Here is a 14,375-nt window from a genome sequence, read left to right as displayed (position 1 = left end):
AGGATAAAGTCGTATTGAAGTTTGCTGCAAAGTATTTGGACATGATACAGTTCCTTGTCCCCGCTGATTGAGGCAGTGCTTAATTGATAAAATAATAAGTGTCAGAGCCATGACCAAGAGGACACTGCAGCATACACCACCCATTGCCCGGGCATCACTGCTTATGACGTTACCAAAATACCTACTAACCATCTCTCTCGCCTGCAAGTGCAATAATTCATATTATTCCAGGAACCCAAAGCTAAAGGGTTGGTTGGAGAGGCAGGTATTAGTGTTTTTTTGATAGTATACTGTATTCATAAACAACTGTTGTTCTGCTCATCTCCAAGTAAGATGAGCAGCACCACCATGTGGCAGAGTGTCATAAGTGTGGTGATGACAATTAAGTGCAGGTGCTGAGGTTAAGTACTGGTGCTGAGCAACGGAAACCACTGGCTCAAATTAAGCACTGGATTGAGGAAAGGTAACGCATGGGATTAGAAAGGGTGACCTAGTTGTAATGAGGTTTGTTGGTAATTGTAACGTTCTAGTGGTCCGAGGGTCTCGGCTGAGCCCCGGAACCACTTCCACACATTGTTGCACCTTCAGGCCAGGCGTGGCCTGAAGGCTATAAATAAATGGTCGGAGGTCGCTCGAGACTTCCGGTCCGACCAGAGCAGCCTTGTGTCCGTGTCCCATTATTTCTACTGAAAAGCACGAGGCCCCTATGCATGCCTAGTCCCTGCCCTGATCAACAAAGTGCACATAAGTTAGAGCAAACCTACACTGGCGACGAGGGTGGGATAGCCCTGTCCCTACCTGAACGCGACGTCTGCTGCAGGCTCGAGAGCGGAGCATCGAGCGGGACACGGGTCCTTCCCAGGACCGACGGCGAACCTGTCCCCATCCAGGACCGCACAGGAGGCGACCAGAAGCTCCAAGCCCGGTAAGCAGCCCGAGAACGCTGCGGAGGCCGCCACAGAGCCCCGCGCATGCGCACACGCAAGCCGGCACCACGAAGAGCCGAGCACACGCAGAGACCGCGTGTGAAGCCCAGCGCAGGCCCAACAACCAAAGGAAGCATCGGCAGAGCCGCCGATAAGCGAGGGAAGGTCGCGCCCTCACAACAGGCTAAAACAGCAGACAAACGAGAAAAAAAAAAAAACAAGCAGTGGCAAAGCCAAACGCCATCACGAGTGATACACACACTAGCCAACAAGCATTGGCAAGACAACATTAAGAACAACACCACAGACCCCATCGAGCCAACAAGCATTGGCAACAAACTTGAAATTAAACAAGTGAGACTTCAACACAGCGTGCAACACCACACGCCGCCAACCAAATGTCCAACCAACCAGACAACAATGCAGTACAGCACCAAGCCGCAGCACCGGGCAACAATGCCGTGCAACAACAGGCTACCACAGCACAGCCTCCACCCCTGCAACATGCGCAACACGCTCAAGTACAGGCATTGCCACCCTTCAGTGGACTAGCGGACCCCTCAACTGCCGCGCCCAGGTGGGCTGTATGGCTAGGGAGATTAAACAACTATTTCATAGCCACGAGGGAGAAGGACAACGAAGTGAAACGCTCCCTGCTAATCCACTTCGGAGGTGAGGAGATATACAAGGTGTTCAAGCATCTCCCGGACACAGGAGAATCTGATGTCTATGACGCAGCAGTCCAAGCTCTCAACGCGCATTTTGATCCTCAACTAAACCCACATTACGAAAGGTTCAAGTTTCGACAGTCTCGACAACGAGAGGGCGAAACCATGGATGCATTCCACGCTCGCCTGCGGGAACTCGTCAGCACGTGCACCGAAGACGATCAGAACAAGGAAGTCACCGCCCAACTGATTCAAGGATGCAGAAACAAACCACTGAGGACTCTGATCCTCAGACAACCCAAGATCACGTTAGAAGAGATCCTCCTACTTGCAAGATCTCATGAACTGTCCGATGTACGATCATCTGCGATGGAGGCAGCACTCAACACCAGCACAAGCCCTGGAGTGACGGTTAAGACGGAAAGAGTCGACGCGATCAGAACATCCTCAAGAAGCGGAAGAGGCCGATGGCCAACCCGAACGCAGAGGAAATCACAGTGTGGATACTGTGGACGAGAAGCACATGACGCAGAAAGCTGTCCCGCACGTGGAAAGACCTGTTCAAACTGTGGGATCCCGAATCACTTCTCTAGCGTGTGCCGAGGGAGAGCCAGAGGACGAGGATCGTCCAGTAAGAAGTCACTGTCTGGAGCAGTCCGACAACTAGAAATAGAAGAGAGACAATCGCCACGAGACATGAGGCCACAATACCGACGGTACGACAGACTTGATGATTCATCTGAAGAGGAAGACGACGAATGCTACCTCGTCTCGTTCACGAGTGACCTAAAACGGCGGCGAAGACCACAACCTAAGTGCCACATCCTAATAGACGGTTCCCCAGCCGTCGGAGTAATTGACACTGGCGCAACAGTCAACGTCATGGGAATCCAGCATTACAAGAACTTAAACCCAAAGCCAAGACTGATTCCGTCAAAGGTCCGCATATTCACATATGGCGGGAAAGAGCCACTTCCGCTGCGAGGCAAAATGGTGGTCCAATTGAAGGCAGAAGAACACGAAGTAACCACAACATTCCACGTGGTAGACAGAGAGGCAGACCTCCTCGTCGGCAGCCACACGGCGGAAGACCTACAGCTCATCGCGTTCGCCAACGCTGTCAAGAGCACTCAAGTTGACGAACTGTTACTGCAACTCCCAACCCTATTTCAAGGCTTAGGCATGATCAAGAGACCGCCAATAAAACTACATATCGATAAGACAGTACAGCCCATCGCTCTCCGGCACAGGCGGATACCATTCCATCTCAGAACAGCGGTGGAGGATGAGCTAGAGAAGCTAGAACAACAAGACGTGATTGAGAAAGTCACTGGCCCTACCCCGTGGGTTTCACCGATGGTGATCGCCGAAAAACCCCGCCAACCAGGGAAAATCCGCATCTGCATAGACATGCGCATGCCTAACAAGGCCATCAAACGTGAACGACACCTCACACCGACAGTAGATGACATTTTAGCAGACCTCAACGGAGCCCAGTGGTTCTCTAAACTTGATCTTAACGCCGGATACCACCAACTCCGGCTGGCAGAAGAAAGCAGATATATAACGACATTCTCCACGCATCTTGGGCTGCGAAGGTATAAACGCTTGAATTTTGGCATCTCGTCAGCTGCCGAAATATTTCAGAACACGATCAAAGAGGTGCTATCCGGACTACAAGGGGTACTAAATGTCAGCGATGACATCCTCATCCATTCAAAAACCAGCGAGGAACACCACCAGAGGTTACGTGCAACACTGAAACGACTTTCAGAACACGGTGTCACACTACACCGAGAGAAATGCAAATTCTTCCAAAAGACAGTGGAGTTCTTTGGATACATCTTTGATAACCAAGGAGTGAAAGTAGATCCACGCAAGTCACATGCCATCAAGCATGCACCAGCCCCATTGACAGCGTCTGAGGTGAGGAGCTTCCTAGGGATGGCGCAGTACTGTGCACGTTTCATTCCTGGGCTCGCAACAATCGCAGAGCCGCTCCGTGCCCTAACCAAGAAGGATGCACCATGGAAGTGGGGTTTCCGAAGAGGAGCAAGCGTTTGCAAAAATCAAGGCAGCACTGTTAGACACAACGACTCTTGCATACTTTGACACAGCCAGAAAAACTGAAATCCTAGTCGATGCCAGCCCAGTAGGGCTTGGGGCCCTACTCACTCAAGAAGCAGAGCCGGGGGTATGGACACCCTTAGCATTTGCCAGCAAGGCGCTGACGGCCACCGAAGCTCGCTACTCACAAATCGAGAGGGAGGCACTGGCAGTAAAATGGGCCTGCAACCATTTCCATCTATATGTGGCCGGGTGCCCTTTCCGACTAGTCACCGATCACCAGCCGTTAATACCTCTTTTCAGAGGAACCGCCCCACATCCACCTCCCAGAATCGAGAGGTGGGCAATCCAAGTACAACAGTACCACATGGACCTTGTTTACCGGCCAGGAGAAAAGAATCCAGCGGATTTCCTATCCCGTCATCCAGCAGCGGAGACCATGGAATCAGGGGAGGAAGAAACGCTGTTTGAGGAAGAAATCAACCTTCTAGCACAGAGCGCGTGCCCCCAAGCCATGTCAATCCCATTGATACTGGAACACTACCGCCAAGACAAGGTACTACAGAAGGTGACAAATACCATCCAATCTGGAACGTGGCAAGGATTTCTGAAGGACAACCATGACTGGCCAGAAGTCGATCGCACCAGATTAGGACACATATGGAAGATCCACAACGAGCTTAGCATGGCTGAAAATGGACTAGTCCTCAGGGGACGCCGCATAGTGATACCCCTAAGTCTGCAAGAGCACGCCACCACGTTGGCACATGCGGGGCACCAAGGAATACGAAGGATGAAGAGTCGAATGAGGGAAAAAGTGTGGTTTCCAGAAATGGACGTCAGCATTGACACCCTAGTAAAGAACTGCCGAGCATGCCAACTCACCAGCAACCAGGAAACTCCGGCACCCATTGTCACTGAAGAACATGCCCCAACACCATGGTCATGGGTTAGCATGGACTTTGGGAGCTTCCCCGATGGGCGTACAACAGTCGTGCTCATAGACTCATTTTCCAAGTATCCTATTGTGGAGCTAGTGGAATCCACCAGTTTCAAGAACGTCCAGCCCATCTTAGACAAAGTGTTCGCCATGTTTGGACGCCCCCAGATACTCAAAACGGACAATGGGCCCCCATTTCAGGGAGGTGAATTTCATGAATTCTTGAAGAACTTAGGAATCAAACATCATCGCATAACACCGCAGTGGCCGCAGGCGAATGGTGAAGCCGAGAGATTCATGCGGACCATCAACAAAGTGCTGAGAATAGCCGGAATAGAGGAGAGTGACCCAGAAAAAGCGTTACAACACTTCCTCGGTGAAAACAGAAGTACGCCACACAGCACAACACAAATAACACCGTGGTCATTGATGTTTGCAGGAAACCGACAGGATAGTCTCCCGATGACCGATGGATGGACAGCAGAGCAGTACAAACCCGAAGAAACCCAAAGGAGGAGGAGAGTAAACAACGACAGAGCAAATAAAAAGAGGAGAACACGTAGTCGAACACTAGCACCAGGTGACACAGTGTTGCTGAGAACCCGACGGCCGGGAGGCAAGTTCAGAACACCATATGAACCCGACCCCTGGGTCATCAAGACCACGAAAGGCACCGCAATCACCGCGCAGAGAAATGGAGAAGAAGTAACCCGCAACATATCCTGGTTCAAGCGGATCCCTGCAACGTCAACAGCAGATGAAGGAGGCCTTGAAAGCTACATGGACATTATGCTCACTGATCAACACGAGAATCATACCCAAGTAGCACAACATGAAGGGGATAAGACTCCGGCGACTGCAACATCACCAGCGCAATCCCCGATGCAAGCAATAGCCCCAGCGAGAGGAAGAAACATGTACCATCTGAGGCCAAACCCCAGGCCCAGTCAGAAACTGGCGGACTTTGCGTATGATTCATGAGCAACGTTGAACTTTGAGAAACAAGAACTAATTTGGGAAGGGATGTAACGTTCTAGTGGTCCGAGGGTCTCGGCTGAGCCCCGGAACCACTTCCACACATTGTTGCACCTTCAGGCCAGGCGTGGCCTGAAGGCTATAAATAAATGGTCGGAGGTCGCTCGAGACTTCCGGTCCGACCAGAGCAGCCTTGTGTCCGTGTCCCATTATTTCTACTGAAAAGCACGAGGCCCCTATGCATGCCTAGTCCCTGCCCTGATCAACAAAGTGCACATAAGTTAGAGCAAACCTACAGTAATCATGTCCTTCTATATCATTCCTCATGGGAAAATTCTTTTTAGTTCATACTGTAACAGTGTATTGTAAATTACCTTCTAACTAGGTTTGGGTGGAATTAAATTATAGCAGCGTTATTCTTGAAATTTCAGGAATTTTGTGCAATGCTTACGAAATTCTTGAAATTACACCATAATTCTAGTTTACGTAACAACAGGGTAAAAATTGACATTAAATAATATTACTCCAAATGCAGGAGAACAACAGCATGCGGGTGGCTGTTCTTTGCGGTGCTGCTATTTAAAGAATCCTTGTGGCAAAATTGATGCAAGGCAACATTTTACAGTAAAATATAGTGGAAAATGAGTTTGCATTTCTCATAATTAAGCGTAATTTCATGTAATTTTGCCGAAATTATGCTAAAGCAAATTATTTAAATTTTGCACACCCCTACTGCTATAACTCTTCTCTGCTCTTCCTTGCAGCTTTGATGTATGCCATCCATTACAATTTGATTTCTGCTTCGTTTACAGGCGGAGTGGTCTTGAACCCTGCATACTATGGCGTGCCTGGCCACACTAACACCATGATCCACGAGGTAGGCCACGTCCTTGGCCTCTACCACGTCTTCAAAGGAGTGAGTGAACGGGAGTCCTGCGACGACCCTTGCCGCGAGACTGTGCCCTCCATGGAGACCGGGGACCTCTGCGCCGACACCGCCCCCACGCCAAAGAGCAAGCTCTGTAGGGATCCGGACCATGCCAATGATACCTGTGAGCATGCCCTCTTCTCTGGGACACCCTACAACAACTACATGAGCTACACAGGTGAGCTGAGGACACGCAGCGTGTGCACCCCGATTTTCATTGGTGACACTCTGATGACAGTAGAGGTTCTAAAACCACATGGGGACAGAATATATAAGTTAGAAACCACGTAAGCCATCCTCAAAGTATACACCAGTACACAGGTTAAATAATATACCAGTTTCCAGTATCACATGCCATCTAGGGATGTACGAGAGTAAGTGAGCAAGCATTATCGACCTGATTTAGAATTGTGTTCCAATAAACGATCCTTTGATTTCCTGAGGAAGTGCGTAATCAGGACAAGGATCCAATGGTGGAATGTATTCTACTCTACTATGTGGCAAATAAAATATTAATGTTTGCCTAATAATGGGTAAATAAATAAGATATAGGGCCAGATGTATCAAGCGTTTTCCCATTCGCAAACGATCCAATTAGCAGAATTGGCCCATTTGCGAATGAGAAAAAGCCTTTTGGGATGTATCATCCCAAAAGGCATGCGCAAAATAGGGAATCGCAATATTCGTAATTGCCTATTTTGCGAATGCATTTAGAGAATAGCAATTTGCAATTCTCTAAATGCAGGAAACGCTTTTCAAATTGCAACCCTGCCTTAAGGAATCGCAGTTTACCACGCACTTCAAGTTGGTGGTAAACTGAAAATCCTTAGAAAAATGCACATTTTTGCATTTTTCTAAGTGTCATGTGGCGCACATACATGCTCTTAGGGCATGTATGTGCGCCACATGTGCACATATGCATATTTCAGGGGTGCAACAGGGTGTCCTTTTGGCACCCTTGCACCCTTGAAATTGGATGCCTCTAGGGCCATAGAAATGAATGGAAGGCCATTCCATATTTCCGACTTGCAATTTGCGAGTCGCAAATAAGGAATGTGTAGGATTCATAATTCTTTTTGTGAATCCTACATAGATTCACAATTCTTTTTGTGAATCATACATACATTGCATTTTGTGAGTCTATAATAACAAATCAGTAAAATTTGTTAATAGGGACTCACAAAATACTAACAGGCACATGCATCAAAGTTATTTAAGATCGCAAACAGTGCGAATCGCAAAAATCAGCCATTTGCGATCGCAAAATTAGCTTTTGCAATGCATGAAACAACTTGCCACTCACACTTTAAAAAATCGCAATTATTTACGAGTTTTCAAATTGAGATTGCATTTAAGGAATTGCAATTTGCTATTCCTTAAATGCAATGCAAGAACCACTTGAGAATAGCGATTTCGCTAATAGGGGGCGCAAATTACCCTGAAGTTGAACTTCATGGTAATTTGCAAAAACTTTGAAAAATTCACTTTTGTGCATTTTTCAAAGTTTCATGTTGCGTACAGACATGCCCTTAGGGCATGTGTGTGAGCAACATATGTACACAGAACAATTTCAAGGGGTGCAACAGGGTGTCCTTTTGATACCCTTGCACCCTGAAATTGCATACGCAATTTGTGAGGACCTATTGGTACTCGCAACTAGCACATGCAATTTCCCATTCATTGCTATGGGCCTGTAGGCCCATAGGAATGAATAGGAAGCCAATCCTTATTTGTGACTCGCAATTTGCGAGTCGCAAATAAGGAATGTGTAGGAATCGCTATTTTTATAGCGATTCCTACATGCATAGGCTTTTGTGGGACCTTAATTGCGATTCCTTAATTATCGCAATTAACCCCTTCCATGCTGATGACGGCCGGGAGCCGTCATGGCCCACAGTGCCCGTGTGCTGATGACGGCTCCCGGCCGTCATGACCGCACCCGCGATCGGAATGTGCCGCACAGGCGCAGAATCGCGGCCGCGCCCAAGGGGTTAAGGACTCACAAAATCCTACCTTGATGCATGTGCCTGTAAGTTAATACATCTGGCCCAAAATGTTAAATGGTTTTCCATAAATCAAGCAGGGTTGGATTGGGATTAGAAATCGGCCCGGGCCCGCTAAAAAAAAGTGGCCCACAATTGCATATTTCTAAGTTTTATTAAAAAAAAAAAGGGGTGGGTAAAAAAAATGCACGGATTAGCTTACACTGGTGAAACACACCGGAGTACAAGTGAGGCCACTTTTGCTCCGGCCCCCTGCCCCCGTTCATTATGCATATGTTAATGGGAAAGGGAGTGACACCTTTGCCTTTTGATAAAAGGGATGGACGCCCATCTACTTCCAGAAAGGCCACTCAGGCACCCACTGGGCTGCTGGCAGCATCCAAGCAACGCAGAAACCGCCAAATCGCTCACAGGCTGCTCAAAAAAGCAGCCCACAGCTGGAACTGAACACCGGCACCTCGGGCATTGCCCGAGTGCCCTTGTTACCAATCCGACGCTAGAATTAACTAAGCTAAGTTTACATTCTGAACCCAGGGGGGCAAAGTTGTCATTTTTGGGCATCATTTAATTTTTTTTATAATTTCCGTGTGTCTTTGAGGGTAAAGAAATCAGTTCTGTTCTATGATATCAGGCAATACTTGGTATGTCTATAAAGGGCGGTGCCTTAAGGGAGACGATGGCGGTTCAACGTCACCATTTAACTTCTTCAGCATTTACAGCCTGGACTCCCTCTTTCTTTATAATGCTGGGGCCCCTGCATCCTAGGTCTCTCTGCTGAGAGCTCAGGTAGAGGCGGGTGAGGGATGCTAGACGTCAGGCCTCTGGGGCATGGTCAGCAGTGGTTTGCATGTTTCGCAGGGTCGTTAGGATGGGGTGGAGCTGCTATGAGTACTGGCCGGGTCTTGTGTGCATTTGTAAGGATGGTGTAAAAGGCTGATCACCCTGCCTTGTACCCTAATCACGTCTCTGTCTATCTCCTTCCCGTGACCACCCTCTGCTCGTGATGTCTGTTTGACCCCATGTTTATGTGTTCCCTCCCATCTCATCCATACTGATATACTTGTGGCAAACCTCTCTCACTCTCTCTCTCCGCCTTCTTTTTTCCCATCTCTGCCCCTCCACTTTTCATTCCTGATGCTTCTTTTTAAGTAACCTCCACTCTTTTTCCTCCTTTGCGCTATTCTCCTGTTGCCCTTTACCCTCTTCATATTTTCTCCTTCTTCTACTCTTCATGCTTGCTCTCACTTGCCCACCCTCTATCAGTTGTCTCCCCGTCTCTCTCATTTGCTCTACTGCGCTTCTCTCTTGCTCTCTCACTACCCCTCTTTCACCTCCGCACATGCTCCTCGCTCGGTATACTGCTCTTTCCCCGTCTCTTTTCCTATTGTCTCTGCTGTCTCATCTTTGCCCTCACGCTTCCATTCCTCGTCCCATATCCCTCGTTGTACCTACTGCATCTTTCCCGCTGTCTGCTCTCTCTTACGGTCACTTCCCCTGCAGTGTCTCTGCCCTTTTCTATACAATTCCCTGTCTCTCATCTTTTGCCTTTCACTTTCACTCTTTAAATTACTCCCCCTCTCTCTGCCCCTGTTCACCCCATCCTTGCTGCTCTCTTTCTCTCTATCCCCTCATGCTCTCCCTTACCCCTCCATCTCTGTCCTCTCTCGTTCCCCCTTATGCCCCCTCTCCCTAACCCTCTTAACCCACTCCTTTTCTCCCTCCCTCAGATCCCTCTGGGTCAACTTCCTTCTCTACTTCCTCTCCTTGCTTCCCCCTCTCTCTCTGTCCCCTGTTTCCTGCTTACATTCTCCTTCTTTGTCTGCTCCCAATTGCACCAACACACTCTGCTTTCCTCTCTCTATCCCCCTTTCCTCCCTCCTACTTTGTCTCTCTGCCTCCTCTTGCTTCCCTCCCCCTTTGTTTCCCGTTGCTTCCCTTACCTCTCCCTCGTTCTCTGCCTTCAATCTGTCTGTGTCCACTCTTACTCCATTCTCCCTCCTCTCTCTCTTTCTGTCCCCCACTTGGCCCTCCTTTTGTCCCCTCTTACTCGCCTTTTTCCTCACTGCCCCATTCCCCCATGGCCCTTCTTTGCTCACCATACCCTTCCCCTGTTCATATTCCCGCTTGCACCTTCTTACCACTTCCTTCCCTCTCTGACACCCTTTGCTTCCCTTACTCCTCCCCATCACCCTTTTTAGGTTGAGCATTCGAGACCGCTAGTATATACTTTAGCATATACTTATTATTATATACTTATATGTGTATTGTGTATGTACTTTGTGGGCTCTGGAAATCATCCCTAGGACTTGTGTGCTTCCGCTTAGGGACTTTTTTCGGCTCAATTGTCTCTATTTAACTGTCTTGATAGAAAACGATCAGCAGAGGTCAGTAAAATACCAGAATTGCTTTCTGCAGTGGGACTTTCTTTTTTTAATTTTTCTGGCAACTGCCTCTACTTAACTTTTTGATAGAAAACGACCAGCAGAGGTCAGTAAAATACCAGAATCACTTTAGCATCCTCTAGATTCCAGTCCATAGAAATTGTCTTCTACAAGCATCCGTAGACAATAATATTTTTTTCAAATCTTGTATTTTCAGTGATATGACCACAGAAGGCCCTGATTTTATATTAAAAACAGATTTGGACTATACATTTTTCTGCTGAAAGGCACTATTTCTCTTCATGTGTTCCCATACCTGGCATGTCACAAAGTTTGGTGCTTACTTTCCCTCCATGTTAAAGAACAGTAGATGTTTCAGCACCCAGGCTAATGTGTTGCATAGCTAAATAAATATAAGGTCCCAAAGGTGAGACCGATTGCATTGCAAATGCTTGTTGCTCTTTCTTACCACACTCTTCCCTCTCTGACCCTCCCTTGCTCCCTTTTTCTCCCCATCTCCTCTCCGGCCTCTCTGCCATCTCTGCTTCCGCTTTCAGATGACGGCTGCACGGACAGCTTTACTCCAAACCAAGTTGCCCGGATGCACTGCTACTTAGATCTTGTTTACCAGAAGTGGAGTCCAAGTCGAAAGCCTGCCCCTATCCCTATGCCTCCCGTGGTGATTGGACAGTGTCAGGATTCCGTCTCCATCCATTGGCTGCCTCCTATCAGCGGTGTTCTATATGAAAGGTAGGCATGGCCAACATCTAAATGTTCATATCGTTCAGTTCAAAGCATCCATCTGTCTCAGCCCTCTTCTAGCACAGCCAGGCATTCACAGCATGTGACTGGCTAACAGTGCTGTTCAACCAAACGTCCACCTCATGTGGCCAATGAACAAATGTGCACACCATGGGTGCACCCTGAATATCGACCCCCGAATATTGATGGGACACAATATTGAGGACAAAGTATTTAAAAAAAATATCAATTGGTAATGCTGCAATTTCCATAATTAACTCCTAAAATATGTACCTAAGAGGTACACATCTTCAAGGTACGTACATGTGGCATTAGGAATAGTATATCTATACTTCCATATATGAACCTACCTTTCGATATTCTGTCATTGATATTCTTGTACCATGATATCCTGAGGATCAATAATCCGTAGTACAATATTTATCCCAGCAGAATGAAACAAGTCCTGTGGCACACACATCCATATGCAGAGTACATGAGACGGACCCAAAGCTGCATCGAGCACATCATGTTCTCAGTAGCGACCCATCCCCTGCCAAAGTGGCGGGGCGGGCCGAAGGAAGGAGGTGGCAAGGGGGGGTGGCGCTCCTCCGCCCCAATGGAGGGGCCACCAATGCATGTTCTTCCAAATAATCATATATAAGAATGATTAACCAGTAGTTTCGACATACTTATAGATCACCATGCCTCCAGTTAATGCGAACTTGCGGAACTATAGCAAATGGCACATAGGCGCCAAAGTTGCTATCATGCCACACAAATGTTAGAACTGCTTATGTGAATGCTGGTGCAACCATCACACATCAACATCCCTGGCTGTCTCCATATCCACTGCAATGATAAAGATGAGGTCAGAGAGCTGCTCTTCAATGAGGACAGGATCATCCAGTTCTGGGTACCAAATGCAGGAAGATGAGGTAGTACAGAGCTCTAGGGCACTATGGGCAGGCTGGTACAGTGCTGGGTATGGAAGGTGTAGTTTGAGGTGTGTGTACTATTGTTGTGTGGGCATTAAGCACTATGGCACATGTCATTTTGGTGTCTATGTGGTGCACAAAGAGCCTTCTAGTTTCGGGGGGTGGGGGAGGGTGGATTCTTTAAAAGAGCTATGGGCAGTTGTGTAATTGGGGTATAACCTGAAATTAAGAACGTTGTACTTCCTGCACATGTCAATAGAGACTCATCAATGAAAAGGCCCTCCTTTCAGCCCCAACACTTTGGTGACGAGATGTTCACAATCTGCAGTGTAATGTAGGAGGACTGTAGGTGTGGGGAAGCTGTTCCACCGTGTACAGACGAGCTTCTTGAAGCTACAGAAAGGTGCTGACATGAGAAAGGTACAGATTGGAGCCATGCACCCTGACATTCGCCGGCAAGTAGTGTGAACGCTCTGATAAGCTGGAAGAGTCCAGTCAGAAGAGTGGGCAGACAGCCATGCAGCAATCTTGATAAACTGACTTTGATGCACTTAATCTCAAATGTCTAGCAAACGACTACCTGGGCAGAATTATAGAGGGTGTCACCTGGGATCCATTTTTCAGTGATCAGAGTGCTGGGAAGTTTATCTCTCCTTAATAAAAATCTTTTTTCGTTTTTGTTCTTAAAACCACTTAGATAAATACAACAAAAACACAGTAAAATAAAAGTACAAGATTCATAAAGAAAATAGGAAGGCGCGTTCAATGGGTAGGATAATCCATATATCAGCCTCAAAAGTTAATAGTAAAACCAGAAGAAATAAATTCAAATAATTAAACGTGAAATAAACCTTGTCAGCTATAAATACAATTGTTTTCAACATTTTAAATCAATTTAAGTACAAAGCAATAAAAAAAATCTGAGAAGAGGAACAAGATACTGCCGACTGAGTGATATGAAAAAGCCACAGAATATGAGAAAGTACATGGTGTTTTGTTTAATCTGTCTCTTTTCTTGAGGTCTGGGCATTTGGACAACAGGAGCTCAGCGGTGTGGGAGGAGTGTGTGAACCTTGAACTGTGGATTGGTGAGTGGCATCAGACAGTGTTAATCAGAAGCAAGGACTGTGCTTTTGACTCCACTGTGGTGGGCAAGCACTTTGAGGACCAGGATTTATTTTTCTTCATTAGATTTTAACCCTGAGCAAGAGAGGGAAAGGCAGAAATGGGAGAAAGAAGGAAGAAGAGGAAGATAGGAAAGCCGTGGCAAAGGTGGAACGCAGGGATGAAAAAGAATCTGCACGAGTGAGATAAAAAGGCAGGAAGTGGAGGGGTTGGAAGAAAGAGGCATGGGTGGAAGCAAGACTGGTTAACCTTGGTATTTGGCAACACCAGCATTTACCAGTGCTAGCTGCTGGCTCCTAAGAAAAAAATTGAGGGCCTGCCCTAATTATAATTTTTTTTTTACAAATTAAGCACTGTAATAGGACTGTTATTTGTCATCACCTGTTGCCATTGAGGGGGGCTATCTGCCACCTTTGTTTCTACACATTACAGGCCATAATAGTTGGGTGCTACTGAACGCGTATGTAGTTGGGTGCTACTGAACGCGTATGTAGTTGGGTGCTACTGAACGCGTATGCTCTTCGTTTCAAAATAAGGTGTGCAAAACTCTAACTCACACTCCATCAATCTCACTCCCCCACACTCTCTCACTTATTCCTTCTCACTCAGTCATTTTGTAACTCTCATTCACTCTCAAATCTAATTTTCTCATCCTTACTTCACTTCACTTTTTTCAAATTTCA

The 14,375-nt window shown here is 47.2% G+C and overlaps 1 protein-coding gene across 1 annotated transcript in view; it reads left to right on the top strand.

Annotated features, from left to right (window-relative positions):
- The window catches only part of PAPPA2 (pappalysin 2), an 853,188-nt gene that overhangs the window by 364,180 nt on the left and 474,633 nt on the right, over window positions 1-14,375 (top strand). Inside the window, exons 4-5 of the mRNA XM_086956586.1 lie at window positions 6,389-6,682; window positions 11,446-11,638. Of these exons, the coding sequence (XP_086812712.1) occupies window positions 6,389-6,682; window positions 11,446-11,638 (487 nt within the window). The remainder of the gene's footprint in view (window positions 1-6,388; window positions 6,683-11,445; window positions 11,639-14,375) is intronic.

This window comes from Lissotriton vulgaris, chromosome 1_1, assembly GCF_964263255.1.
Source record: "Lissotriton vulgaris chromosome 1_1, aLisVul1.2, whole genome shotgun sequence".
NCBI classification, from domain to species: domain Eukaryota; kingdom Metazoa; phylum Chordata; class Amphibia; order Caudata; family Salamandridae; genus Lissotriton; species Lissotriton vulgaris.
The sequence above is the reverse complement of the archived record's forward strand: the minus strand, read 5'-3'. Positions and strand labels throughout refer to the sequence as shown.